Source organism: Macrotis lagotis, chromosome 1 (assembly GCF_037893015.1).
Source record: "Macrotis lagotis isolate mMagLag1 chromosome 1, bilby.v1.9.chrom.fasta, whole genome shotgun sequence".
Lineage (NCBI taxonomy): Eukaryota > Metazoa > Chordata > Mammalia > Peramelemorphia > Peramelidae > Macrotis > Macrotis lagotis.
In genome coordinates, this window is record NC_133658.1 from 312,194 (window position 1) to 337,930 (window position 25,737).

Below are 25,737 nucleotides of genomic sequence, written 5' to 3' on the forward strand. Positions count from 1 at the left end.
CGCGAAACGTTGGGTGTGAGCCTCCGAGGCCGCCGTCCGACGGGCCGCGGTCACGTGCCGCGTCCGCGGCCCCTTCCCCGCAAACATGGCGGCGCCCGGGGCCCTGGCGTCCGCGCTCCTCCGTCTCCGCCTCGGGGCCGCGCCGCGCGTCCCCGCCTGCCGTGAGACCTGGGGGAGGGGAGGGGAGGGGAGGGTGGGGGGAAGGGGTGCCGGCGCCGCGGAGCCCGCACCCGCGGGGCCCCCCTCCCCCACCCACGCGGGCCCGTCTCCCGCAGGTCTCCTCTCGGGCCCCGGGAGCTTCCGGCCGCCCCCCAGGCCGCTCATCGTGGACAAGAGCCGCGAGCCGGAGCCGGGGCGCAGGTGAGGGGCCGGGGGGCCGGGGGCGCGGGCGGGGGGTCCGGGGGCGCGGGCGGGGGGCGCGGGGCCGGGGGCGCGGGCGGGGGGCCCGGGGGCGCGGGCGGGGGGCCGGGGGGCGCGGGGCCGGGGGGGCCGGGGGGCCGGGGCGCGGGCGGGGGGCGCCCCGTAGCAGCTCCCCTCGACCTCGCAGGTTCCTAAGCCCCGAGTTCATCCCCCCCCGGGGGCGCACGGACCCCCTCAAGTTCAGGCTGGAGCGCCAGGACATGCTGAAGCGCCGGAAGGTCCTCCAGGTGCCCGAGTTCTACGTGGGTGCGTGGGGCTTCGGGGGGGGGGGGGGGCGGGGGTGGGCGGGGGTCGGCAGGCCCTGACCCCCTCCCCCCCCAGGCAGCATCCTGGCCGTGACCTCGGCCGACCCGCACGCCAAGGGCAAGAGCCAGCGCTTCGTGGGCATCTGCACGCGGCGCTCGGGCCACGGGCTGGGGGCCACGTTCGTGCTGCGCAACGTCATCGAGGGCCAAGGTGGGGGCCGGGGCGGGGCCGGGGCGGGGCCGGGGGGGCCTGGGCTGGGGGGGCGGGGGGGGGCCTGGGCTGGGGGGGCGGGGCGGGGCCGGGGGGCCTGGGCCTGGCCTGGGGGGCTGGGTCTGGCCTGGGCCGGGGGGCCTGGGTGGAGGGGGCCTGGGCCTGGCCTGGGGAGGGCCTGGGCCTGGCCGGGGGGCTGGGTCTGGCCTGGGCCGGGGGGGGGGGGGGCTGGGTCTGGCCTGGGCCGGGGGGCTGGGTCTGGCCTGGGCCGGGGGGGGGGGGGGGGGGGCTGGGTCTGGCCTGGGCCGGGGGGCCTGGGTGGAGGGGGCCTGGGCCTGGCCGGGGGGCTGGGTCTGGCCTGGGCCGGGGGGGGGGGGGGGGGGGGGGGCTGGGTCTGGCCTGGGCCGGGGGGCCTGGGTGGAGGGGGCCTGGGCCTGGCCTGGGGAGGGCCTGGGTGGAGGGGGCCTGGGCCTGGCCGGGGGGCTGGGTCTGGCCTGGGCCGGGGGGCCTGGGTGGAGGGGGCCTGGGCCTGGCCTGGGGAGGGCCTGGGCCTGGCCGGGGGGCTGGGTCTGGCCTGGGCCGGGGGGGGGGGGGGGGGGGGCTGGGTCTGGCCTGGGCCGGGGGGCCTGGGTGGAGGGGGCCTGGGCCTGGCCGGGGGGCCCTGGCCGCCCCTCTCTGACCCCGCGCCCCCCAGGCGTGGAGATTTGCTACGACCTGTACAGCCCGCGGCTGCAGGCCCTGGAGGTGCTGCGGCTGGAGCGGCGGCTGGACGCGGACCTGAGCTACCTGCGGGACGCGCTGCCCGAGTACAGCACGGTGGAGCCCGGCCTGAGGCCGGAGCCGCGGCCCCCGGAGGCGCCGCTCAACGCGCTGCGCGTGAGGATGAAGCCGCCGCCCTGGTCCAAGCGCTGGGAGCGGCCCAAGTTCGGGCTCCGCGGGGCCCGCCTGGACCTCTGCCTGAGCCCGGCCCGGCTGCGCGAGGCGGAGCGCCGGCGGCGGCCCTGGCTGGAGTTCGACATGATGCGGGAGCGCCGCACGGCCGAGCTGGAAGCCCAGATCTGGGAGGAGATCGAGGCCTCCGGGGGCGCCTGACGCGGCCTGGCCTGCTCCCGTGCCCCCGGCACCCAGCTCCCGTGCCCCCGGCACCCAGACTGACCGCACCATATACGTATACAATAAACGTTTATTCGGCACTTCCTGTGTGGCTGGATGGCATGGGGGAGGGGTCGGCTGGTGACGGTAGAATGGGGCCTGGCCAGGGTCCTCAGAGGCGGGGACCCACCCGGAGGTTGGCCCTTCACTGCGGCTAGCTCCCACCCGACCTCGCGGGATCCAGCTGGTTTCTTTCTGCCAAGGCGCTGGCCTGCCTCGGTGCCTTCATCTTCCCCATCAGAAGGACCATCTCTCGCGCTTCCGACCTGGAGGCCAAAGGAAGGACATGGATATGGGATAGAGGGGTCGGTCCCCCCACACACACACACAAAGGGCCCCCTGATCGAGGCACTCACCCAAGCTTGATGTCCCAGAGCTGCTGCGCAGCCCTCCCCAGCGCCTGCATCAGGCCCACGAGCTGAGGGTCGGGAGACTCTTCACAGTGCCCACGGAGCCAGCTCTCGGGGAGTTTATCTACCACCTGTCCAGCCACACAAGTCCTCAGTGGCACTCCCCTGAACCCTCTTTCCAACCCTCCCCATGGGCTTCTCACGGGTTGCCTCAATATGGAGGGTCATGTGTGATAGGCAGAACCACATGCATCGCTGTCCAGCCTCCGTGGCTGCTGGGTCCCAAGGTACAAAGCATCATGGAGGCGGAGGCACTTCCCGTGCCACCACCTCCTCTCCTGTCAAGGGTCAGCTGCAGGCCAAGCACTTGGCTCTACAGGGATGCCTCCCACCCCCCCAACAGGGACTGCCTCTCCTTCCTGGCTTCTCTGTACTCCCACTCTGGAATCTCCATCACTGTCCCTGGGGGGGGGGGGGACAACTGACTCCCCTGGGCAGCCCCTCTTGCCCTCAACATCTACACCTTTTCTGAGCCAGAGTGACCCTCCCAGGGGCAGTTAGGTGGCACAGTGGATAGAGCACCAGCCCTGGAATCAAGAGGATGATGACCCTTCCCTGCCAGATTCTCCCAGGACCACCATCTCCCCATTAGGGCATTGGCTCCTGGGCCCACTGGGAATGCCCTGCCAACACCACCTCACCCTGCGGTACTTTTCGGCCATCCCTGGCCCGGGATGGGCGTTGGAGAGCCCGATGAGGAGATAGCGGTTCAGCAGCTTGTCCAGCGCCAGCTCCCGTAAGGCATCTTCAGGGACAAGACCATCCCAGAGGAGAATGTTGCCCAAGAGCTGAAAGCGAACAGGGAGATTTGGTGGCCTGTGCCACCTTCCCATATCCCTGGCTCACCCAGGTGCCCCACCTATTCTGACCCCCAACTCCCACCTCTTTGGAGCGCTGAGGCGCTCAGTCGTATTTTGCAGAAGAATGACTCAGCAGAGCCAGGACCACATCAGTCCAATGTCCACACAAGGGCCAGAGACCCCAGACCTCTTTACAAACTGCCATCCATAGAGGCAGACTGCTCACCTTCATGGCTGACCAAAACCGCCGCTCTTGGAACCTGGAGTGTGGCGAGGCTTTGTCCTCCACAACCCTGGTCACCAAAAGGAGAGGATGAGGGGACTGCCTGGGTGTCCAAGCCATTGCCCCCCACAAGTCCTCTCTGACTCCCCAAGATTGAGTACACGTGCGTGTGTGTGTGTGTGTGTGTGTGTGTGTGTGTGTGTGATAAATAAGATTGGATTCGTGATTGGCCAGTTGGGACCCAGTAAGCCTGTCCTTCGACAAATGACTTCCTTCTACCCCCTTCTACTTCCTTCCTACCCCTTAATTCTATGAAATTATTGAAATTTCCTGTGGCTCATTAGGCACCTAGTGTTTGCCAGGGAGGCCTGTGCCAAAGGTTCAAACAGAAGCCAAGGAGTCAAGAAAAAAGGAAAGGGAGAAGGGGATGGATAAGGAAGACTGGCATTCAATCCTGTAGATGAGGTCAATGGAGTTGACTGAGGTTTGGCCCTGCCTTGAGAAGGAAGGCTCCATGTTGGATGTGGAGGGTGAGCAAGGAGGAGTGGAGTCCTCCAAGATGACTCCTGGGAGGAAGGCAGTGCCCTTGAGAGTAAGAGGGAAGATGAGCTTGGGGGGAAAAGAATGAGGAGTTGTCAGATGTGAGATTGGAAGCTAGCAGAGCTTGGGAAGGGAAACAGGTTTTGAGAGTCCTCAGCATTAAATCCATGGGAGGAGATGGATCACTCAGGGAAGAAGTCTGGAGGGAGAAGGAAAAAGGCCTGGGACAGAGCCCCGAGGGACACCTGCAGTTAGTGTGGTCCGGAGAAGGAGACAGCCAAGGACAAAGGAAGGAGGGAGGGAGGAGATGGACAGGGAGTGGGAGGGTCACAAAGCTAGGAGAAAAAGAATGACGAGTTGAAAGGCCAAGGCCAATGAGGACAGTCTGAGCCCCTGGAGTTGGTGATTCACAACGGGGATATGAAGGTTAACAGTACTGCTGTTCTATATGAAATTATGAGCAGGTGGGTTTTAGAAAGACCTGAACTTCCATGGATTCATGCTGCGGAAAAGAAGCAGAGAAGTCCAAGAGAACATTGTCCATAGCAGCCTTGGGTGATGCTCAACCACAAGGGACTTAGCCCTTCTCAGCAAGACAAGGCTCCGAGACAATTCCAAAAGACTCATGGTGGAAAATGCCATCCATATCCAGAGAAAGAACCATGGCATCTGGATGATTTCCATTCCTTTTTGTATGGTTTGGCTTTTCCCTTTTATTCTATTTCTTCTTTCACCCAACATGACTAATCTGGAAATATGTTTCCATGATAGCCCATGTACATCTCTATCTTGATGAGAGGGGATGGGAGGGAGAAAAATGTAGAACTCAAAATCATATTAAAAAATGAATGTGGAAAACTACCTTTACATGGAATTGCAAAAAATCAAATACTACTTACAAAAAAAAAAAATCCAAAGGATGTCTTCAGTGTTATTATCTCAATACCTCAAAGGAAAGAAACCAATCTGGGCAATGACATGTCACTTAAGAAGCTTTACATTTCTACGTGATATGTATGATCATCTTCACTTTCAAAAATAATAAAGCACCAATTACAATAAAATTTAAAAAAAAAAGATCACAGGTGACTTTGGAGAGAGAGAGGTTTGGGTGGAATGATGAGCCAGAATGTAAGGGATTAAGCAGAGACTGAGAAAAGAGAGCCAGTGGAGACCCTAGTGTAGATGAACTTTTCCAAGAAATTTGCCATGAAAAGCAGCCAAGATGAAGTACAGCAATTGGTAGAAATGGAAAGAGCAAGTGAGAATTTTTCAGGATGGAGAAGACATGGTCATGTCTGCAGGCAGAAAGGAAGGAGCCAGTAGCGAAGAAGAGTGAAGATGAAGTGAGAGAAGGTAGACCAGAAGGATGCCATGGCATGGGATCCCTTGAGCAAGTAGAAGAGTTCACTGGTCAGAAGTAAGGTCACCTCATCCTGGGAGATGGGGGTAAAGGAGAAGAGAGGGGCAGAAGGTCCCTAAGTGACAATAAAGTTGGAAGAGGGAAGAAAGAGCTCACAGCAAATGGTGTATGAGCTGCAAGAGTGGAGAAGGAAAGCCATGGGAGGGTTGGAAGAACTTCAGGGGAAGGTGGGAGAGCTGAAAAGGTAGGGGGTTGCAGCAGTGAAGTTAGACCACCAAGCTGACCCCAGCATGTGGTCCTCATTCCTCCTGGACCAGTCTTACCTTTTTGGATAGAGGGGAATAAAGACGTCTTCCTCGACTGCCTTCTTCAGTCTTGAAATCACCGAATCCATCAATTCCTGGTGTTTAGGGGTTAAGGCCTCAGTAACTTGAGATAGCCAAAGAGAATGCGAGGTCCCTGGCAGCTACCTGGTCTAGGTGGGGATGCTGGGGTCCAGTCCTCCCCACTCTTTTAAGTATTTTTCACCCATGTTGCTCCCTAGGTCCTGTAGGCTAGCTCTGCTATATACCCCACCTGAAGCATGCCCTTTCACCAGCCCCAAATCCCACTACTCAATGGATACTAGGCCCTTGGGAAGGAGATCAGACTATGGGGACTCCCAAGACCTCAGAGATGAGAAACCCCGAGACCCCACTGTCCCTACTGACAGGGTGCAGACAGACAGCCTCCTTGACATCTGGCCCTTGCCCTCTCCTTTCTGGTGGTTGGTTCCCTCTGTCCATCTGCCTCTGCCTAGCCCAAATCTAATGCCATCTCTGGCTCCCTCCTCACACTCCTCTCTACCCCAGTTTTTGTGCCAAAAAGATTCCCTGAGTTTCTGTGCCTTAGCAGTGACTGACTGACTGACCACTGACTCTCATCACCTCTACTACTGAGAAACCTTGTCCCTATTCTGCATCTACCTGTCCATGACCTCCCTGCCTCCTGCCCTGGCTCCCCATCCCAATCAAGGGCCCTGTAAGGATCTCCAGGTCCACAAACCTGTGTGGTGTTACATCTGTCTTGTGTAACTGTGTGAAGTCCCATCACCTCCCTACAGCGTTCCACAAGGCTGCTGGTCTGTGATGTGGACAGAGGGTCCCAAAGGAATCTGACAAAACCTGAAAAGAAACATCCTGTCTGTCGACCCAGCCGAGCCCCCAAGCCCAGACCTTGAGAAGTGCTGACTGATGGACTGACTCAATAGTCTAGTCCCTTCTATAGTTCTTCCTTCTAAGGAAGCTAGCTCCTCTTCCTGAAGAAATTTGGTCTCCAAGGGGGAATGGGGCATCCTGACTCACTGCTGGCGTACCCCAAGAGTCCCATCCCCAGAGGGTCAGACTCCTGGCATGGCAAGGACTAGAGAAGGCATGCCAACTGACCAATCTGGGGTGGGTGCTGCACAAAAGCATGGTGCAGGAGGAAGAGGAAACTGTCTCATAGTGAAAACCACAACTCAACAAGCTGTCCCTCAGGCCTCTGGAGGGCATCCTGAGCCCCCGGCTGGCACAGGTCAAGGTGCCTTCATCCCAGCAAGGGGCCTCAGTGTAGAAGAAACATGCAGCATCAAAGGAGCCTATTTGCCTTTGGCTTCAAAGATGACCCCCATCCTTGAATGGGGCCTTGTATGGGTCCCTTCTGGATAGTCTCTCCTTAAGAGTAATTGTCCTCAGGACTCATCTGAGAACCTGGGCCAGGAATCCAAACAAACCATCCAGTCTTGCCTTGCCCCCAAAGGTGCCCACTGGTCCAGCTCAGGGTCCACTATGTTCAATGCCAGAACACAAGCAAAGTCTGCAGCAGTCAGGGGTGCAGGCCAGACTCCCCCCCTCCCCGCCAGGGACATGCCCTGGCTTTGGGACTGGTAATTTTAATTCTGATTGATGCTCCTCGTGGACCTGTGAGGTAGCAAGAGAAGGAGAACTACTGGGTCAGTGGACAGTCAAAGGCTAAGACCCAGAAGCCCAGGGATCACAAGCCAACAGCTTGTGATCCATGGGCCTTGGCTGCCCACACCATGAGAACAGCTGGTTTTCTAAGAGAACCTCCAAGAAAGGAGAGGTTTACAGACTGCACCAGTATGGGTTAGGCAGCACATGTGGATGACTATTCATGTGCTGGGTACCTCCGAGATATCGGTGGCTCAGAGTCTGTGGCAGACAGAGGATACCTGTGATATGAGGAAGGACAGTCTTGTCCAGAGCAGCCGGCAGGATCTCCCTGTCAGGGCTGTCTTCCTTCTGGGTGGTTTCCCCCTTGTTGACAAACTCTTCTAGGGACTGGAACCAGGGCATATGCTGCAGACTGACACAGTCCAGCTTAAGAGGAAACAAGAGAAAAACTAGCTCTCAAGCAGAATCCATAAAGATCCCAAAGACTGGCACAGAAAGCTAGGAGGACCAAGTTCAAACCCTGCCTCAGACATGGCCAAGCTGAGTGACTCAGGGCAGGTCACTTCACTTTTCCTGGTCTCAGCTCCCTCATGGGTGAAATGGAAACCGAAAAAAAAAATCATTCCAACTTCCCAGGATTGTTTTAAGGATGAAATAAGAACTTTGTTGCCCAGAGCTGAGCACAGCCCTGCAGATGGGACCTGAGCCCTCCTTGGCCCCACTCAGTGGGCAGGGCCTTCAGACACAAGGTAGGATGGTGTTCCTAAATAGCACCAGGCTCACCAGTAACATTCTGACCCACAGTTCACCCTTTCTCTCCTCAATGGTGAGTTTTCTATCTACTTGGTCTAAGGATGCCATTCTTCTTGATCAGTCCATCAGTCAAAAAACATTGATGAAGCACCTACTATGTGCCAGGTGCTGTGTCTTAACATGGGGGTGGGGTGGAGGGTGGATAAAAAAAGAGGTAAAAGACAGAGTTACCCTCAAGGAGCTCACATTTGAATGGGGGTAACAGCATGCAAACTGATAGGCAGAAAGCAAGCTATGTAAATGGGAAATAATGAACAGAAGGAAGGCACTGGAATTAAGAAGGGCTGGGGAAGATTTCCTGTAGAAGGCAGAATTTTAGTTGAGACAAAAAGGAAGCAAGGGAGGCCACCAGATGGAGCAGAAATGAAATAGTCCAGAGTCAGGTGCAGAGTGCAACGGGCCAGAGACAGGTGCAGAGTGAAATTTGGTCGAGACAAGTGCAGAGGAGAAATGACCAGAGACAGGTGCAGAGGAGAAACGACCAGAGACAGGTGCAGAGGAGAAACAAACAGAGACAGGTGCAGAGGAGAAACAGAGATAGCTGTACAGAGGAAACAACCAGAGACAGGTGCACAGGAGGACTGGACTAGAGACAGGTGCAGAATGAAATGGACCAAAGAGGGTACAGAGAGGAAACAGACCAAAGATGGTACAGAGGGGAATTCACAGGCTTTGGCACCGTACTGAATGAGGGGGAATTGAAGGAGAGAGAATGAGGAATCCAGGATAACTCCTAGTTTAGGAGCCTGAGGAACTGGGAGGTTGGAGACATACAGGTGGCACAGTAGATAGTGTTAGGTCTGGAGTCAGGAAGACCTGAGCTGGCCTCAGACACCTACAAACTGGATAATCTCAGGCAGTGCCTTAACCTCTGACTGCCTCAGTTTCCTTAATTATAAGAAAACTTCTCAGGGCTCTTGTGTACAAAAATCACAACTGTGAAGCCCTTTAACAGAGTTAGGCACATAGAACCCACTTTATAAAAGTTAACTCTTATTACTATTATGGTGGTCTCAATATTAATAGCGAAGTTTCAAAGAGGGAAGGGTTTTAGGGGAAAGATCATGAGTTCTGGTTTGGACATATTGCGTATAAGATGTCTACTGGACATCCAGTTGGAGTGGTCTGAAAGGCTGGAAGTCAGCATAAATAGACTTGAGAATTATTAGCACAGAGATAGTCATTAAATCCAAAGGAGTTGTTGAAATCCCCAGGGGAAGCAGTCTAGAGGCAGAAGAGAAGAAGGCCCAGGCCAGAGCCCTGGATGTCAATCCAGCAAAGGAAACTAAGGAGGAGCACTCAAATGTAGAGAAGAGAAGACAAAGGAGTGTCAGAGAATTCTAAAGAGAAAATAATCAAGGTCAGTGAATGTGGGGATTAAGAGATCATTGTGTTTGAGTTTTTGGTTTTAGGGTTTTTCTTTGGAATGGGGGAAAGTTGGGAAGAGAAAAAAATGTGCACCTGAAATTAAAATACAATTAAATTAAACTGAAAAAAAAAAGCCACTGGAAACTTGTGGAGAGGTTTCACTTGAAGGGTGAGAGGGTAAGGGGTTAGAAGCCAGACAGTAAGTAAGAGAAAAGATGGAAAGTGAGGACCTCCTCAAGGAATTTAATCACAAAGGGCAGGAGAAACAGAACTAGGGAGGATGGATGGACCAAAGAAGGGTTATTGAGGCAGGAGGAACCTAGACATGTTTGAAAGCAGGAGGGAAGCAGACAGGAGAGAGAACGAAGATAAGGGAGGATATGGAATGGATTCACCCATGCGGGTAGTGGGGATACCTCTTCCTGTGAATCAGCAGTGAGCTCCCTGAAGGCCCAGCCTGTCTCCTGTGTCTCTGTACCCTCCATGGCCAGCACAAACCAGGCCCACATCAAGTGCCAATTATATGCTTGTCCAGACCCTTCCCACAGACCCAAAACTGCCTCGCCTTCAAGGTCTGTTTGTCACCTCTAGAATCAAGTGTATTAGGCCTGAGCCCTCATCTCTACAGTTACCCTTAGTCACAGGCCACATACATACACAGTGGGCCCTCCTCACTTCACTCCCCCCATCAGCAGCCCCACCCACAATGTCTCAGTCACAAAGAATCCCCTCCACTCATGACCCATAAGGGGTCCTCTGACCTTGACTGAAGGCTCTCCAGACCCCACATTCAGATCCAGCATCTGGGGCCAAGAAGATCAAAGTTCATCACTCCTGAGACAGCCCTTCAGATCCGTGAACATGGTTCCACATCCCCTGGGTCTTCTCTCCTGAAAGCTCAACCCCCGGTTCCTTTGGCTAATCCTCACTTGGCAGATACCTTCCAGCTGATTCCTGACCTTGCTAAATGGGATGCCCATTCCTGGACTATGCTGATGGTCTTTCCCATCCTTGAGGTGTCACCTCCTCTTTGGAATTTCCACGGTGATCTTGACAGGTCCAATTCACTTTGTACTTAGGTATGGACTGGCTCGTCCCCTCCTGAAATCCTTCCCCCATTTTATTCCTCCTTCATCTGAGCCAGGGTTCAGGGTCTCTTGCCTGCTTCTGGCTCAGAGAGTACCTGCCTGGGAAATTCCTGCTATTTTATTCTGGGCACTGCTGGTGCCTCTCTGACCTCAACAACTGGTGGAGGCCAAAACTGCCTACAGACATGGAGAAGATAGGAAGCTCCCTAAGAGACATGGTGCTTTACCCCTCCAAGCCCAGGCTGGGGACCAGATCCCCGGGGAGGCCACTCAACTATCATGTTCCTTCCCAAGTACCTTAAGTGGGTTCCAATCCAACATCTGAATCCTTATGAAGGGGCTGAAAAGTTTGGGTAAACAGAGACTGGCATAAGCATTGTAATAGGAATCAGGAAACCGCTCTCGCCATTGTTGGAATCTCAGCAAGATCTTCTGGATATCAGAAAATTCCTCAGTGACATCTTCGAAAACATTGTGACGGCTTTGTAAAATAGCCTCTGCAGATCAAAGGGCAAAGCCAGGTGGACCATGAGGGAGGACAGCGAGGGAATCTCTTCCAGTACATACCATAAAGGGGAGTGCCCCCCCCAATGCTGCCCAACCCACAGCATGCTCAGCGGCCGGGACAGCACTGTCGCTCTATCCACGCAAGTCTATTAATTTTAGAGAACTTCCATCACCAACACCATCCAAAGCAAAAAAGTGCTGCTATCCCTGGATGCTGGGACCACCTCTACAATCAGCACCCAATGTTTAGAAATAAACAGGGACCTCCAGGATTTTGCCAATCTGCACTCCACACCTGAGGGTTTTCTAGGAGCCAAACCAGGAGTAACCATGGCTCCAAAGAAACAGAGCAAGAGACTGGGGATGTGGAGAAGGCAGAACCCCAATGGCCAAAGAGCATGGAACTCCCCCATCCGACCCTTTTATCTCTGCCACAAAGACCTAGAGAACTCCAATGAAAAGCTCCCAGGGAGTCTGAGGATAGGGCCTGGCCAGGAGGCCAAGGATGACACCCAGAGGCAGCCTTCCATGCTGAGGAGCAAGGTTAGAAGCTAAAAGGGGCAGGTCAGCTCCACGCCTCCCAACCAGCAAAGCTGAGAAGCAGCAGCCATGGTCGGCCCACCGCTATGTTCCTCAGACCACACCCCAGGCAGGAGCACATCATTGTAAAAGGGCAGCAATCAGGCTTTAGCCTGCATGGGACACTTTGGGAGAATTGAATTCCCCAGCCTCAGCTGTCCCTTTGATCCCCAAGAAAGCAGCAGGTGGATCAGCCTACCTTCCCTCCAGGAGTGCTCAGGGCCTGGGCCTAAAATCAAGTTCACAATCAGGAAGAATGAAAACAACAAGAATCCCACCACAAAGAGGTGATAGAGGCAGTCAGGACCCAAACCCAGAAGAGAATGGCTCCAAAATAATTACAAGAAAAAACCTCAAAGACCAACAAAATTCAACTGATGTTCTCAAAGAAGACCCTGACATCAGGGAGATGAGGCCATGACAAGTACATGAAGTGGATTTGAATGGGGGGGGGCTATGCTAAGTCCCCAGCCTCCCTTTCTCCTCCAGTGTTATCCAGGTCCAATGGCCAGATAGGAATCAGAATGACTGGAGATGGCCCCTGACATGAGAGAATCAGGGTTAAGTGACTTGATCAAGATCACACAGCTAGTAAGTGTCCTATCTGAGGCCAGATTCAAATTCCTATTGTGACTCCAAGACCACCTGGCTGCCTGGAAGAGATGAAGCAAGAATCTTAAAAAGGAGTTTAAAATGTTTTTATGTGCAATAAGAACACTGGAAGTCAAACTTAGAAAATAAAGAAGGGCAGAGCCAAGTGGTACAGTGAGTCAATCCCCACCTCACCCCCAAAAGACCTAGAAAATGTACCAGACTGAATTCTAGGGGGAAATCCAAAAAAAGTCACAGGAACTAATTTTTCCAGGAAAGATTGGCCCAGAGAGACAAAAGAGAGAACTGTGCAGACAAAGCCTGGTGCAGAAGATATGAGCTGAGGCAAGCAGGAGCCCCAGAACCATACACCATACTAGGGCACCAGCACAGATGGAAGTGAACTGTCCTCCATTCCAGGTTCCCAGTCCAGGCTGCACCCTGAGCAGCAGAAGCCACATTGGGAAGCCAGCAGCAACAGTGTGGCATGAACCCTCAAGATCAGAGAAAGACCTTGGTTTCAGCCTCTAGCCCAGGCTGACCAGGTCAGGAAGCCCAGATCTAAGGGGAGCTGGCAACTAGTTCTGCCCCTCTGGGTAGCCAAGCCTCCCAGCTCTCCACTAGGCACTGAACTCCTGTTTAGGTCGGGAACTTGCAGAATTCAGAGCAAGGGGGCAGCAGTCAAACTCTGCCCTGGATCCAGTGTAATAAAGGGATTAGTTTTCTTTTTTTTTTCTTTTTAAGATTTTTCAAGGCAATGGGGTTAAGTGGCTTGCTCAAGGCCACACAGCTAGGTAATTATTAAGTGTCTGAGGTTGGATTTGAACCCAGGTACTCATGACTCCAAAGCCAGTACTCTATTCACTGCACCACCTAGCTGCCCCTAGTTTTCATTTCTATATCAGTTATGAAAAACTGAGGAAGGAAGTCTATGTCTTACAGATCCACAGATAGGGAGGATGGAGAAAACAATAAAATGGGGATAAAATGGGGAGGATGGAGGAAGCCAACAAGAAAGAGATCTACTTCTACTGATAAGCAGTGGGTAAACTTAAAACAGGAAAGCAAGAAACCATACGTTTAGAATGCTGGGTGAACTAATGAATCAGATTCCCATGTCTGTAGTGGACATCTGACTAAAGGCAGGGAATGGGAGGTTTGATAAGGAACTGGGACCCACAAGGGCAGGGAACCAGGCACTTCAGAGAGGCCTTAGAGAAGCCCCAGGGGAGGGAACTGAAGTTTCAGGGGCAGAAATAAAAACAGCATGCTTTTTGCTTGCATGTGTGTGTATGTGTGTGTGTGCGCACCTGCCCCTGTGAGGGGGTCATACACCCAGTTCTTGTGAAAACTGTAATAAACATTTCCTTCCCTCCCTTTGTTTTTTTTCTTAAATGGAACTCTGCATGCTATGCTACCAGGGGAGCAGTAAACTGTGACAGCCTGCTTAGGCTAATCCCCTAATCCTACCAGGGCATGACTGAACCTCCATTTTCACAGCAAACCTCTGGGAATATTTTATGTTCACAAGTACCCAGTCTGAGCCGCCCTTGAAATCCCAGGATAACACAATATTTGACACCCCAAGAAAGGATCAACAGAAACAGCACAAACCTTACCTCCAGAAGTGTGTAGAGCCCAGTGCTAATATCAAATCCTACATCAGGAAGTAGGCTGGAAGAACAAAGAAGAATCCCACCCAAATGATCTATGCTGGTTGTCACAATGTTTAGGACATAAATGCAAAAGAAGAGAACGACTTCAAAATATCTAAAAGCAAATGCTCAGAGAAGACAAACTGGGCACAAAGTCAACTAGAATTCCTGGAACAGATGGAAAAAAATTTAAATGTTTTTTCATAAGAAAATGAGAGTAGGAGTGGCTAGGTGGCACAGTGGATAAAGCACCAGCCCTGGAGTCAGGAGTACCTGGGTTCAAATCCAACCTCAGACACTTAATAATTCCCTAGCTGTGTGGCCTTGGGCAAGCCAATTATAACCTCATTTGCCTTGCAAAAACCTAAATAAAAAAAAAAAGAAAAAAGAAAATGAGAGTGCTAGAGGGAAAAAAATTGGAAAAGAAATGAGAACTATGGGAATGAGAAAGAATTGGAAAGGATTAACAGCATGGCACAAGAGGAACAAAATACGTCCAAATGACAAATGAAATCAAGACTGAAAAGAAAATTGAAATAACAATTGATCTCGAAAATATATCAAGAAAAAAATTTAAGAATCCCTGAATGACATGACCCCCCCCCCAAAATGAGCCTGGACAGCCCATTTCAAGAAATCTTAAAAGATAATCTCCCAAAGGTCTTAGAATCAGATGGCAAAGAGGAAAGAGTAAGAACTGAACAGTCACCTCCTAAAAGAAACCCCAAAGTAAAAACTTCCAGGAAGATGAAAGAGGAAACCAGTTTCCAGATCAAAGCATAAATGCTGCTAGCACTAAAAAAGAAAAAATTCTAATACCAAGGAGTCAAAGCTAGTATCTTATATGATTTGACAGCCACTACCATAAAGAAGAGAAAAGCTAGGAATATGCTCTTCCAAAAGGCCAAGGATATGGGCTTATAATTAAGAATAAACCAACCAGAAAAACTGATTATAATGCTATGGAGGAGGGAGTGGGGGGAGCAGGCAGAGGAGAGAGAGGGGAAAAGGAGGAAGGAGGGAAAATTGATTTTAAATGAAATTGAGGATTTCCATGCATTCCTGAGGAAAAAAGTTCACATCTGCCAAGAATCTCTGAAGTTCAAACATAGTTATGAGATATACCCTCCCCCCAATCATAAGGAACTAAATAAGGATAATCAATCAATTTAGCACCTTTTAAATGCCCATTATGTACCAGGCACTATGCTAAGAACTAGGAATACAAGAAGACAGGGATGTGGCTAGGTGGCGCAGTGGATAGAACACCAGCCCTGGAGTCAGGAGGACCTGAGTTCAAATCCAGCCTCAGATACTTAATAATTACATAGCTGTGTGGCCTTGGGCAAACCACTTAACCCCATTTGTCTTGTAAAAATACTAAAAAAAAAAAAAAAAAAAAAGGAAGTAAAGACAGTTCCTGCCTTCAAAGAGCTTACAATTTCCTTTTAAGGGATGATAACAAGAAACTAATACAAACATGGCACTGACAGGATAACCAGAAAATAATTAAAGGAAAGAAGGTACTGGAAAAAAGGGGCTAGGGAAGGCTTCCTGCAGATGGTGGGATTTTAGCTTCTTTAGCTTCTTCTTAAGGGAATCCAATGGTGGAATGAAGGAAGGAGAGCTTTCCAGGTGTGGGGGACAGCCAAAGAAAATACCCAGAACACAGAGATGTGAAGAGTCTTGTTCATAGGATAGCTAGAAGACCAGTATTGATGCATCAAAGAGAACCTGTCCAGACGTAAGGTAAGAAAACCGGAAAGGAGGATGGGATCTAGATCATGAAGGGCTTTGAATGCCAAACAGAGCATTTTGTATTTGATCCTGGAGGCCAAATGCAGTTACTGGAATTTACTGAGTCCAGGGGAGGGGGATTTAAACATGCTCTGACTGGTGGATTTTGGAAAATCATTTTGGAAAGAATAGACTAGAGAGGGGAGACTCTAGAGTCAGGTTATTGGTCCATATGTGAGGTGATGATGGCTTGCACCAGGATGGGGGCAGCTTCTCTCAAGGGGGAGAAGGGGTGGGGTGTATAGGAAAGATGTGGCAGAGCTGAAATCAGCGGGCCCTACCACCATATTGAATATGGGGCTACTGCACCTGACAAAGGCAGATGATATACGGATTACTTGGAATCTTCTCATCAGCATAGAGGAGTCATAGAGGAATCCAAATAGACAAAAGGCCTTATAGTAAAAGAAGAATGAGCAAGGAGGGTAAGAGGGGGTGGGGGTGGGAAAAGACGGTCAAGGAATATTATCTCCTATCATTGGGGTGCAGAAGGTAGGAGAAGTATTTCTTCTTGTACCTCAGATGAAAGGAAAGACTCTGCATGCACATATGCACACTCACACATGTGTCTCGTGCACACGTACACCCACTAGGCACATCACAAACATCTCCCATGTTACCACACACATAAACACACATTCATACACACTGCATATACACACATGCATGCATATACATGCCACACACACAAACAACACATGCACAGATACACAGCTCACACCCATGCCACAATACATATCTGCCACATAGACACAAATCCACAGACACACACACACCACATACACACATGGTCACACATTTACACATAAAACCACAACCATATCACACAACACACTGTGCCTATATCCACACCCACACGTGTACGCATACATTCCTACACGCACACAGACCCATGCACACCCACAGAACTGGGCACAGAAGAGAGAACAGGGGAACCAAAAGGAGAATAGACTAAGGGAGGAATTTGCCCTGAGTCAAACTTAGTCAGGTCCGGAGCATGCAGCAGTTGCCTCTTTGAGTGAAGGACTCCCTCTGAAGAAAAGAGGAAGAGGCGGCTACTGAGAGTGTTGCGGGGAGGCAGGGAGAACCAGGAGACCAGTGTGTAGAATGACAGAACCCTGGTGATCAGGGGAATAACCGACTAGGAGTCCAGAGGACATTACGGCATGCCTTCAAACCATGGAATGTGGCTTTTGGATACAGCCAATGGGCAAACTTGTTTGACTGAATGTGCTTGCAAGAGATTTTGTTTTCCTTCCCTTCTCAATTGGGAGGGACAGAGAGGTGGAGGAGGCAGACTTTTGTCGATTGATTGAAAAAATGAAATTAAATTGGCAACATTAACAAGAAAAACAAGCAAAAATAAAGGACACAGGCAACGAGCACCAACCTTGCCTCGCTTGGACGTCAGCCCCCTCATTGTCGTCATCACTAGACATGCCTTCCTGATGCTCGGATGTCCCAGAACTCTCCCTGGCTTGTCTTCTTTGTATCCTGCGTTTTATAACAACAAATGAGGGACAAATAGCAGAGAAAGCCTGTGTCTAAGAACCTTAGTCAGTCATCTCGGGGCCATCTACATCTACAGATCTCCAGGGATGGGGAGCCCTCTCCCCCAGTCCTCCTCTCTCTAGGGAGCTCCCCATGACTGTAGAGAAGTCATCCAAGCAATGCCAGGGCTGCAATGGAGATGATGCCCTGGGCCTGATGGCAGCGGTTGGGCTCTGGCTCTGCCAGGCTACCTGTGGGCAGCAGTCTCTTCTAAGAGTTTCTGGGCTTCCACATCCTCTGCCAGGTTGCTGGGCGCTGGGGCTTCGTCCATCTTTCTGGCTACTGAATGACAAAGAGCTTAACGCTAGGAGCTGATGGCTCTGCCGGCCAGCTTTGTCCACCTCCCTGTTGGAGGGTATGTGAGGTGGTTTGTGGTGAATGTGAATGTCTGTGTGTGAGGTGTGCATGTTGTCAGATCCTCCCTGCAGGATCCCAGAACAGTCTCTGACTCTGGCCCTCCCTCCATCATCAGAGCACTCAGAAATTCAGGACAGTTGGATTAGCCTAATGGGACAGCCAACCCTTTCCCAAGCGTCCCATGTCCCTGCCCATGCCCAGCCCCTTCTCAGGGAGCCTCATACACAACTGGAGGAAGGATGGATTCCAAACCAATCTCCCACTGACTTCCACTAGATACAAAGTTTGTTGTCAGCTGGAGAAAGGCCCTCCAGGGGAAGGTCAGAAAACAGGAGCCAACCCATACAGACAGGCCTCAGCCCCTGCACTCAGGGAGGGTCATCTGATTAAGGGATAAGACCCTCCCACTGCTACTGGCTGTGGACATCCCAGAGGCATCCAAAACAGAACTTGCCACCTTAGCTCCTACCTTCCCCATCACTGGGGAGGCATCCCCCTGCGTCCCAGACCCTCAGGCTCCCAACCCTGGACTGCTCACTCTCACTCTCCCCCCCCCCATCCAAGATGGGGCCAGGGCCTGTGCTTATAGCTCTGCAGCATCTCTCAGACACACCCCCTCCTCTCAACTGACCACTCCGCTACCGTGATGCAGACCCTCATCTCCTCACATCTGGCATCTGACAGTAGTTGCTGGGGGAGGGGAAGATCCATGTGCCTCAGGTCTCTGCACTCCAACCCATCCTCCATTCACTCCACCCCCAAAGTAGTTTTCGTAGAGCACAGGTCTGACCACGTCTCCCCCACCCCCACACATTTTAAACTCCAGGGGTTCTCTAGGGCCCTCAGGATCCAACACAGACCCCTCTGTATGGCCCTGCATCTTAGATGATCCCCTTTCACACTCCCTTTTCACAGTCCTCCCCAGCCTCCCTCTGGTCTCCACCAGACTCAGCCCAAATACTGCTGCTCCATGTGGCCACTCAATCCCCCCAGCTGCCGGGACCTTCTCCTGCAAACCTGATCTGCGCTTTCTTTTGAATCTGCATCTATCTGCATTTGCAGGTCTGGCCCTTGACCCTTCCCCTAGACTCCCCAGGACCCAGGAACAGGGATGGACAGAACCCACCCATGGGCCAGGGACCTTCAGCCAGCCAACGACCAGAGGTGCCTGGGCTGCTGGGCATTTTCCAGATAGCCACAGGATGGCTCCTCCCAAATGCAAGGAAAATAGAATTTTGAACCCTTATTCTATAATGGAGTTTGAGAGCCTTGGCAAGCTGCAAAATCTATTTAAAACTATTGCAAGCAACAGAAGACAGAGCCTCCTTCATCTGCTCCGATTCTGACCTGGCTTGGAACCTGGGGGTTCTCTCTTGGACACATCCAGCCTGACTCTGGCCACTCCAATACCAATGCCCCCATTAATGGAGGAAGACTCCAGCCGCCCGGCCCTCACCTGCTAGGCGCTGCAAGCACGCGGCTTCTTTCTGTAATTCTGTCTGCCGTCGCTTCAGGACCAAGGTGGCGTGCTCTTGCCGGAGGGTATGCAGGGCTGATTCAAGCTCCTGAATGGCCAGGATCTGAAATGCCAAGCAAAAATAACAGATAAGAAGAGAGGAGCCACAGGGGCAGAAAATAGGCCTTACTTCACTGGCATTCTGGCTCGAACAGCTGACTGAATAGAAACAAGGCAGGAAGCCCTGGAAGCCCAGCACCAGGCAGACCTCTGCCCTGCAAAGGTGACAGTTCCCCCCCCACACACACACACAGGCCTCGAGCAGCAGGCTGACCAAGGGGAACGTCTCCTCCTAACCCAGTTTAAAGTGGACGGGGCCCCACGCAAGCCCTGAGGAGGGAGAACACACGCTCTCCCTGGAGCTGGGCTTGGGGCTGTCTGCCCAGGATGGTGCCATCCCTGGCAGTTGTCAAAGGATCCCCAGCAGAGAATGACTTTTTCCCAGTCTGGGTCCTACATTATGCCCACTTAAGGCAGTCAGGGAATCCTGCTTAGAATCTCCCTTTTAACTACATAGAACAAACACTCCCCAAGGATGCCAACCACACTCAAATACAGCAATCCAAGGGATGACAGAGCAGATTTATGGGATCCCAGTTAAGAAGCTGGGCCCATCCTGGTGAACAGCCAACAGTGACAGAGGTACACAGGCCTGAGGCAAGAAACCCCAATTTGACTTCTCTGTGGCTTCCTGCCCCCTGACTCAGACTCCCCTCAGCAGCACAAGAGGTTCATCCCCAGTGCCCTAGAGGACCCTTCCAAGCTTTGGGTCGTCCAGCCCAGCTGGGTCTGTGACCCTCAAACTCCAAGACCTCAGTTTCTCTCATCTGTAAAATGAAGCTGGTTCAAGCCACAGGGCTCCCCCCACCATACTAACAGGCATGGCAGCCCCTCCCTCACCTACCAGAGCAGATCCTCTGAGAGATCAGGGCTGCCATGGCCAATGGAAGGACTCCCATGGCATTGTCATGGATGGGCAGAGATCCAGGGAGGACAACACCATGGTCATGGCCCTAGAAACTCACAAAGAGGTCTGCCACCATCTCTCTGGGAATCGCAGGGCTGCAAGGGCTCAGGGAATGGGCCAGGCTGCCAGTCCCACCAACCCCCATACCTTCTCACTCAGGCAGTCGACCAGGGTGGCCAGGTAGGCCTTCATGCCCCTGTAAAAGGCATGACTGGGAGTGGGATCTGGTGCCTTTTCGAGGTCTGCAATGGCATTCTTGGCACTGTCCATATCCTGCAAGTATCTTTCATATTCTCTCTGGTGGGAACGGTGCACACCCTCCAAGGATGTCAACCTAGACCAGGAACCAGATACTGGTCACTCAAATGCTCCTCCACCTGGAACATCACGTCCCCCAGGCTGTGGAGGCAGAGGGCACTGAGGGGTCCCCATGGCACCCTGTCTCCTCTCCCTGCTCTGCCACTCCACCTTCTCAGACACATTCACTGAACAAGGAGTATTTCTTCAGCCCTAGAGATGATGTTTCCAGCACACTGCCAGGCTCTGGCCGGGGTCAAGGGTCAGGAATCTAAGCCATCTGTAGGGCAAACTGCTTTTGGAGGGGCCTAGAAGCCAATGAGGAACTAGCTGGGCTCTGGCCTCAGGCCTTGGAAGCAAATGGTGAGACCCCTGAGGTGACCCTGAGGTGGGGAGGGTCCCAGACCTGCTTGGAAGTCTGTGTCCCCCACCCCATGCTGGCCTAAGAACAGGCCCAAAAGACAAGACCCAAGGTGCAATCACACTCCTCTAGGAGAAGCCATGGCACCTCAGCTGATCCCCCTCCCCAAGCCCCCCATCCCCCCAGCTCTGATCCCTTCATGACCCCCATCCACCCCCAAGGCTGTCCAGCTACTCCATCCACAAAACTCTACACACTGGACCACTCACCGGCAGCTGAGCTGTTTCTTGATGATTTCCAAGTTCACCGGGGGGAAGGCAAGGGGCCAGTCCAAGGTTCTCTTCAGTGGGTGATGGTTCTGGACATGGGTAAGGCCAGGTTCTGGGACCTACAGCCACCAAAGGTCATGCATGTCCTTTCTCACCCCATGGGCGTGCACCTCAAGCCCACCTCCCTCCCTTCCACCTCTCTCCTGGGCGGGAGTGGGGGGCAGATACAGAGCATGGTGTGACACACCAGCCTCGGCTTCAGCATGGTTCTGAACACAGCTCTGGAAAGAGAGCGGCCTGAGAATACGCCAGGGGACACCCATTCCAAAGTTACCATGGAAAAGCATGAAATGAAGTCAATCTAACTAGGCACTGGAGAGGATGACATGAGGGCACCCCCCACTCCAAGGCGGTGAGGCATAGCCTGCCCTCCCCACCCCCCACTCAGCAGCCTGGTACCCACGGGCGCCGTGTCTGGGGCTCTCAGAGCCTTCCTCATCTGCTGGGCCTCCCACATGTCCTGTGCCTCCCCCTCGGAGCTGCCTTCGCTGCCGGAGGCTAAAATGAAGAAAGGAGTCAGTAGGGCCCGGGACCTCGCCCTACCTTCTCTGCCAAGGACATCCGGACTTGTTGACCTCCCCGTTTACCCTTTGCCCTACCAGCTCTCCCACACTCTTCAGTCTCCCCCATCGCCCTCAGTCTTCCCCCCATCCCCTACTCGTCCAACTGAATCATTCTTCTTAGGTAACTTCTTGTAACATAGCGTCCCCCAAACAAGTTTCAGTACAAAGGCACTGGCTCTGAGACCCCAGGACCTGGATTCGAATTTCACCTCTGATGCTTACAGAACCTTGAGCAAGTCACCTCCCCGTGTCTCAGTCTCCCCATCTCTAAAATAAGGAGTGGAGTTGTATTTATGAGAGTGGGAGGCATTCCCCAAAAATAAATGGGTAAAGGTGATTTCAGAGCCCAGCTCCAGGGAGAGCTTGTGTGCTCCCTCCTCAGGGCAAGAGCCCTGAAAAAGAGAAAAATGCAAAATAAAGTGCTCTCTGAGGCTCCTCCTGAGCCCTCTGACCCAGCAGCCCAACGAGTCCAACCATTCTGTGCCATCTGGACCAAGGAACCGTGCCCAGCTGGGACCCAGACCCACAACAGAAATGCCCATGCGGCCATCTGTGCCATGGCAGAGTGCAGACTCCCAGGAGGGGAAGACGCACAAGCCGAGGAAGGCGGAGGATTTCAGAGCTGGGGCCTCACCGGCTCTGCTGGGCCCTTGCAGTCTCCGCGGGGGGATCCCTACTCCTTCAAGGGCAAGCCCGTCCTCAGAGTCAGTGTCGCTGCTCCCCTTGAAATCAAAGACGTGGTCCCGTGGCCCCTCATCCAGTGGGAGATAATCCTCTTGTTCCTTGGGCCCCTGCCGCCACCTTCTTTGCAGTGCATGGGCTTGGGTAGGGTAAGCATTGCTCTCTGGGACCAAAAGACCAGGATGGTCAAGCCCCCTAGAAAAGAAATCTGCCCAGGAGCCCCCCCACCCTGCTGCTGCAACGGGCTCACAACTGGGTCCCCCTGCCTCCGGGTCAAAGCTTGAACTCTCATGGAATGCCTGGCCACCAGCCCACAAACACTGCATACAAAGTCATGGACATCCAGGACTAGCCAGGGGGACCCCTGCCCCAGGCACTGCAGGAAAGCCCGGGTCCTCTCTCTGGTCACAGCACCTTGAGGGTCACCCAGGGCCAGCCCTGGAAGACAGAGAACGAGCCCCCCCCCCCCGCACAACCCAAAGGTTACCTGGTCCCCTCCCCTTCTAGTGGGCCTGCCCGCCAGTCAGCAGGCAGTGTGGGGCAATGGAAGGTGATTGCTGAGCGGTCAGTGGCACCAAAGCTAAGACCCCCCTCACCTGACCGGTCATCCTGTGCTTGTGGTGAACAGGATGAAGCCTCTTCTCCAGATGAGCCAAGATCACAGCTGCTTCCCAAGAGGCCCCAGGCTTCAGGGTCCTCATCCTCATGGGGAGGAGCCAAGAGGGTCTCTGGGGGTGAAGAAGAGCCTCAATCCTAGTCAGTACCAGAAGCCCCAAGAGCGAAGACCTCAAATGTACACCTTGGCCCCATTGGGATGAGGGGAGCTCTTTCGGGACCCCTCAGCTTCCACAGCAAGACAGATATACTTAGCAAGGCCAAGCCCAGTTGAAACTAGCTGTGCCCTTCTCAAAGGAGAGGGTCCCTCCAATAAAGTGGATTGTAGCATCTCCCTCCTTCCCCCAGAGCCATCCTCAGTCCCAACTTCAGAGGCAGAAGCATTCCAAGGCTCCTGGTTATCCCATCCTTGTCTTAGGGTCCTTGTTCTGGGCCCAGGGACCACCCAAGATACACCACTAACAGAATCACGCTCTGCACAAAGCACTTAGCTCTTTGTAGGGGATCGTGGGGGAGGGTGTCAGGGGCTGGGTGCTGACCCCCATCAGGAAGTAGAGGGTACCACCTGGACCCCATTAAGAACTCCTTCCCCTAGACCAGAAGAGGGCAGTCCTCATCACCTACAGATTCAGAAGGGGACTTGGGAGCTTCTGGTGCAGACCCCCCACCCAGGGGCTGTCCAACCCACCGTCTCCCCAAGACCACCACTGACCTTGAGTCCAAGGTCAACCCTTCTTACCCAGGCTGAACCAGCTTCTCCAGCCAGTCCTGGGGCTCCAGCAGGAGCTTTCACCCCCCTCCAGGGTCCCCTGACTAGGGGGGCTGGAGGGGAGGGTCCCTCGGCTCCTGCCAGCTGGTGCCCTTACTCCACTGATGTCAGAATGGACCCGCCTGGAGGGAGGACCTGCTCACCTACCTGGGGAGCCGCCACGCCCTTCTGGAGAACTGGAGCAGCTTTCAGGTGTGGAGGCCTCTTCACCCCCCTGGGGGTGGCCTGGAGGGGCCGGTCCAGAGCTGGGGGTGCCTGTGGACAGGGTGGACGGGTGGGGCTGGTCAGTGGCTTGGGTTGGAAGGGGGCTCAGGACTGGGAGGGGGCCCTCACTCGACAGATGGGGACACTGAGACCGTGTGTGCGTGTGTGGAGGGGGCCTGCAGAGGTCAGGGTCACGACCCCCCTTGACACGAGAGGACACGGAGGCCCCTCCTGAGGCTGCCTCAGTTTCCTTCTCGGTCCAGCCGGGACCCCACTGCTCCACGAGCCAGGGAATCGATGAGATCGCGCATCCGTGAGGAGCATCACCGAGAAAGGGGCTCTCGGACGTGGATTGATCTTCCCTGGGGCTCCCTGGGCCGAGAGGCAGGACGGCGCATGCGCCACGAGTCTCCGCGCATGCGCGCACCCTCGCGCCAGCCCACGGGGGCCGCCCCCCACGGACCTGCGCGGCGGGAAGTCGCCCAGACGAGGGTGCGGCCGCGGTTCCGGGGAGCCCCGAGCGCGCGCTCGGGAGCGCGGCCGCCGAGCCCCGAATCAGGGCCGGGCCCAGGGTCCGAGTCGGAGCCAGAGCTGGAACCCGAGTCCGCACGGCGCCGGCGGAAGTTCCGCGGGGGTCGCTGCGACATAGCGGGGGCCCTTGGCGCCTGCGCGAAGCCGTGCGCGACTGTTTCCGGCTCCCCGCAATCTGAATAAGTCAGACACTTTCCGATGGAGCGCCTGCGCAGTGGGGCCCAATGCCATTGGCCCGCCGCCCCGCCCGGCTCCGCCTCCCGGCTCCGGGGGGGGGGCCGCCCCTGCCCCTGCCCCTCCCCCAGGCGCTCAGGGCGGGAGGAGGCAGATGGCACCCCGGGGTCCTGAACCAGCCGGGTTGGCACGGAAGCAGAGCAGGGAGCTCCCAAGCTTCGGGCTGAACCTGGAGCCCCACATCCAGCCGTGCCCCTGCCGGCCTCCTACCTGAGGGCAGACTGGAACTCAGAGCCTACCGGTGACAGACCTGGCACTCCTTGGATCAGGGAGTGGGGTCAGCCTGAGTTCGAGTCCAGCCTCAGACACCGGACCCTTACTAGCTGTGGGACCCTGGGCCAGTCACTTCGTCCTGACCACCTCACCCCCAGGTTGCCTCCCGTGGTCCTGACCCATATCTGGCTGCTAGACCCAGGTTGGTCTGTGAGGTCAGGGTCGGGGGGTGAGGCCATGCCTGGAGCCAGGGGGCTGGGCTAAGCCCCCAGCCTCACTGTCTCCTAAGGGTCCTCAGACCAGATAGGGGGCCAGACCAGGGACATGGTCCCAGTGGTGAGGCAGTGACTTGCCCAAGGTCACACAGCTAGTAAGGATCTGGTTTCTGAGGCTAGTCTCCCATCCTGTGTCCAAGACCAGTGTTGTGTCCACTGTGCCCCCCCAAGCTGCCCCCACTGGACCCAGAACGTTAGGCTGGGGACATGGCCCAGCCCCCCCCCCTCGCTCAAGACATGGCCTTACCTTCCAAACCTCATGGTTTTCTTCCAGAAGGGGAAGGACCTATATCAGCAATAGGGAAGGCAGGAAGGCGAAGGCGTTGGGGAAAGAGCCTGAGATGTCTATCAGATGGCCAGTTCAAGCTATTTGAAAGGCAGATGGAGATGTGGGGGGTCTATCAGGTCTGATTCTCTGTGACTCCATCTAGGTTTTCTTGGCAAAGATGCTGGAGTGGTTTGCCACTTCCCCTACAGATGAGGAAACTGAGGCACAGGGTTATGAGACTTGTCCAGGAAGTGTCAGAGGCCCAGCACTCAACATGGTTCCCCCTGGCTGCCCTCCTCGGCTACTGCAG

General features: G+C 54.3%; 2 protein-coding genes across 7 annotated transcripts; one reads left to right on the top strand and one right to left on the bottom strand.

The window, feature by feature from the left end:
* On the top strand, positions 1-2,069 carry MRPL19 (mitochondrial ribosomal protein L19). Of its 2 annotated transcripts, XM_074194280.1 has the most exons (5): positions 5-161; positions 276-360; positions 548-666; positions 742-876; positions 1,571-2,069. In XM_074194280.1, exons 1-5 carry the CDS (start codon positions 86-88, stop codon positions 1,966-1,968), a joined length of 813 nt encoding a protein of 270 aa, XP_074050381.1. In that variant the 5' UTR covers positions 5-85; the 3' UTR covers positions 1,969-2,069. The 2 variants fall into 2 exon arrangements, with proteins under 2 accessions (XP_074050370.1, XP_074050381.1); XM_074194269.1 differs by having other exon boundaries at positions 1-360.
* Positions 2,042-24,585, bottom strand: GCFC2 (GC-rich sequence DNA-binding factor 2). 5 transcript variants are annotated; one of them, XM_074194226.1, is made up of 19 exons: positions 24,370-24,585; positions 23,850-23,957; positions 22,915-23,046; positions 22,272-22,481; positions 21,478-21,572; positions 21,015-21,133; positions 20,235-20,421; positions 19,061-19,184; positions 17,439-17,526; positions 17,087-17,190; positions 11,853-11,882; positions 10,865-11,064; positions 7,577-7,724; positions 6,409-6,527; positions 5,688-5,764; positions 3,465-3,531; positions 3,080-3,226; positions 2,385-2,509; positions 2,042-2,294 (listed from the first exon to the last, which is right to left on the bottom strand). In XM_074194226.1, exons 1-19 carry the CDS (start codon positions 24,551-24,553, stop codon positions 2,183-2,185), a joined length of 2,376 nt encoding a protein of 791 aa, XP_074050327.1. In that variant the 5' UTR covers positions 24,554-24,585; the 3' UTR covers positions 2,042-2,182. The 5 variants fall into 5 exon arrangements, with proteins under 5 accessions (XP_074050327.1, XP_074050316.1, XP_074050346.1 ...); XM_074194215.1 differs by having other exon boundaries at positions 17,439-17,529; positions 24,370-24,584; XM_074194245.1 differs by lacking the exon at positions 11,853-11,882 and having other exon boundaries at positions 24,370-24,584.
* Between the last annotated feature and the right edge of the window lie 1,152 nt (positions 24,586-25,737).

Coding starts and splice junctions, on each gene's coding strand:
- MRPL19 (XM_074194269.1), top strand. CDS start 86: ATGGCGGCGCCCGGGGCCCTGGCGTCCGCGCTCCTCCGTCTCCGCCTC. Junction 361..547: donor GAGCCGGAGCCGGGGCGCAG/GTGAGGGGCCGG, acceptor TCGACCTCGCAG/GTTCCTAAGCCCCGAGTTCA. Junction 877..1,570: donor CAACGTCATCGAGGGCCAAG/GTGGGGGCCGGG, acceptor CGCGCCCCCCAG/GCGTGGAGATTTGCTACGAC.
- GCFC2 (XM_074194215.1), bottom strand. CDS start 24,553: ATGTCGCAGCGACCCCCGCGGAACTTCCGCCGGCGCCGTGCGGACTCG. Junction 11,883..17,086: donor TGACGTCCAAGCGAGGCAAG/GTTGGTGCTCGT, acceptor ACTTGATTTTAG/GCCCAGGCCCTGAGCACTCC. Junction 3,227..3,464: donor GGTTTTGGTCAGCCATGAAG/GTGAGCAGTCTG, acceptor GTTCGCTTTCAG/CTCTTGGGCAACATTCTCCT.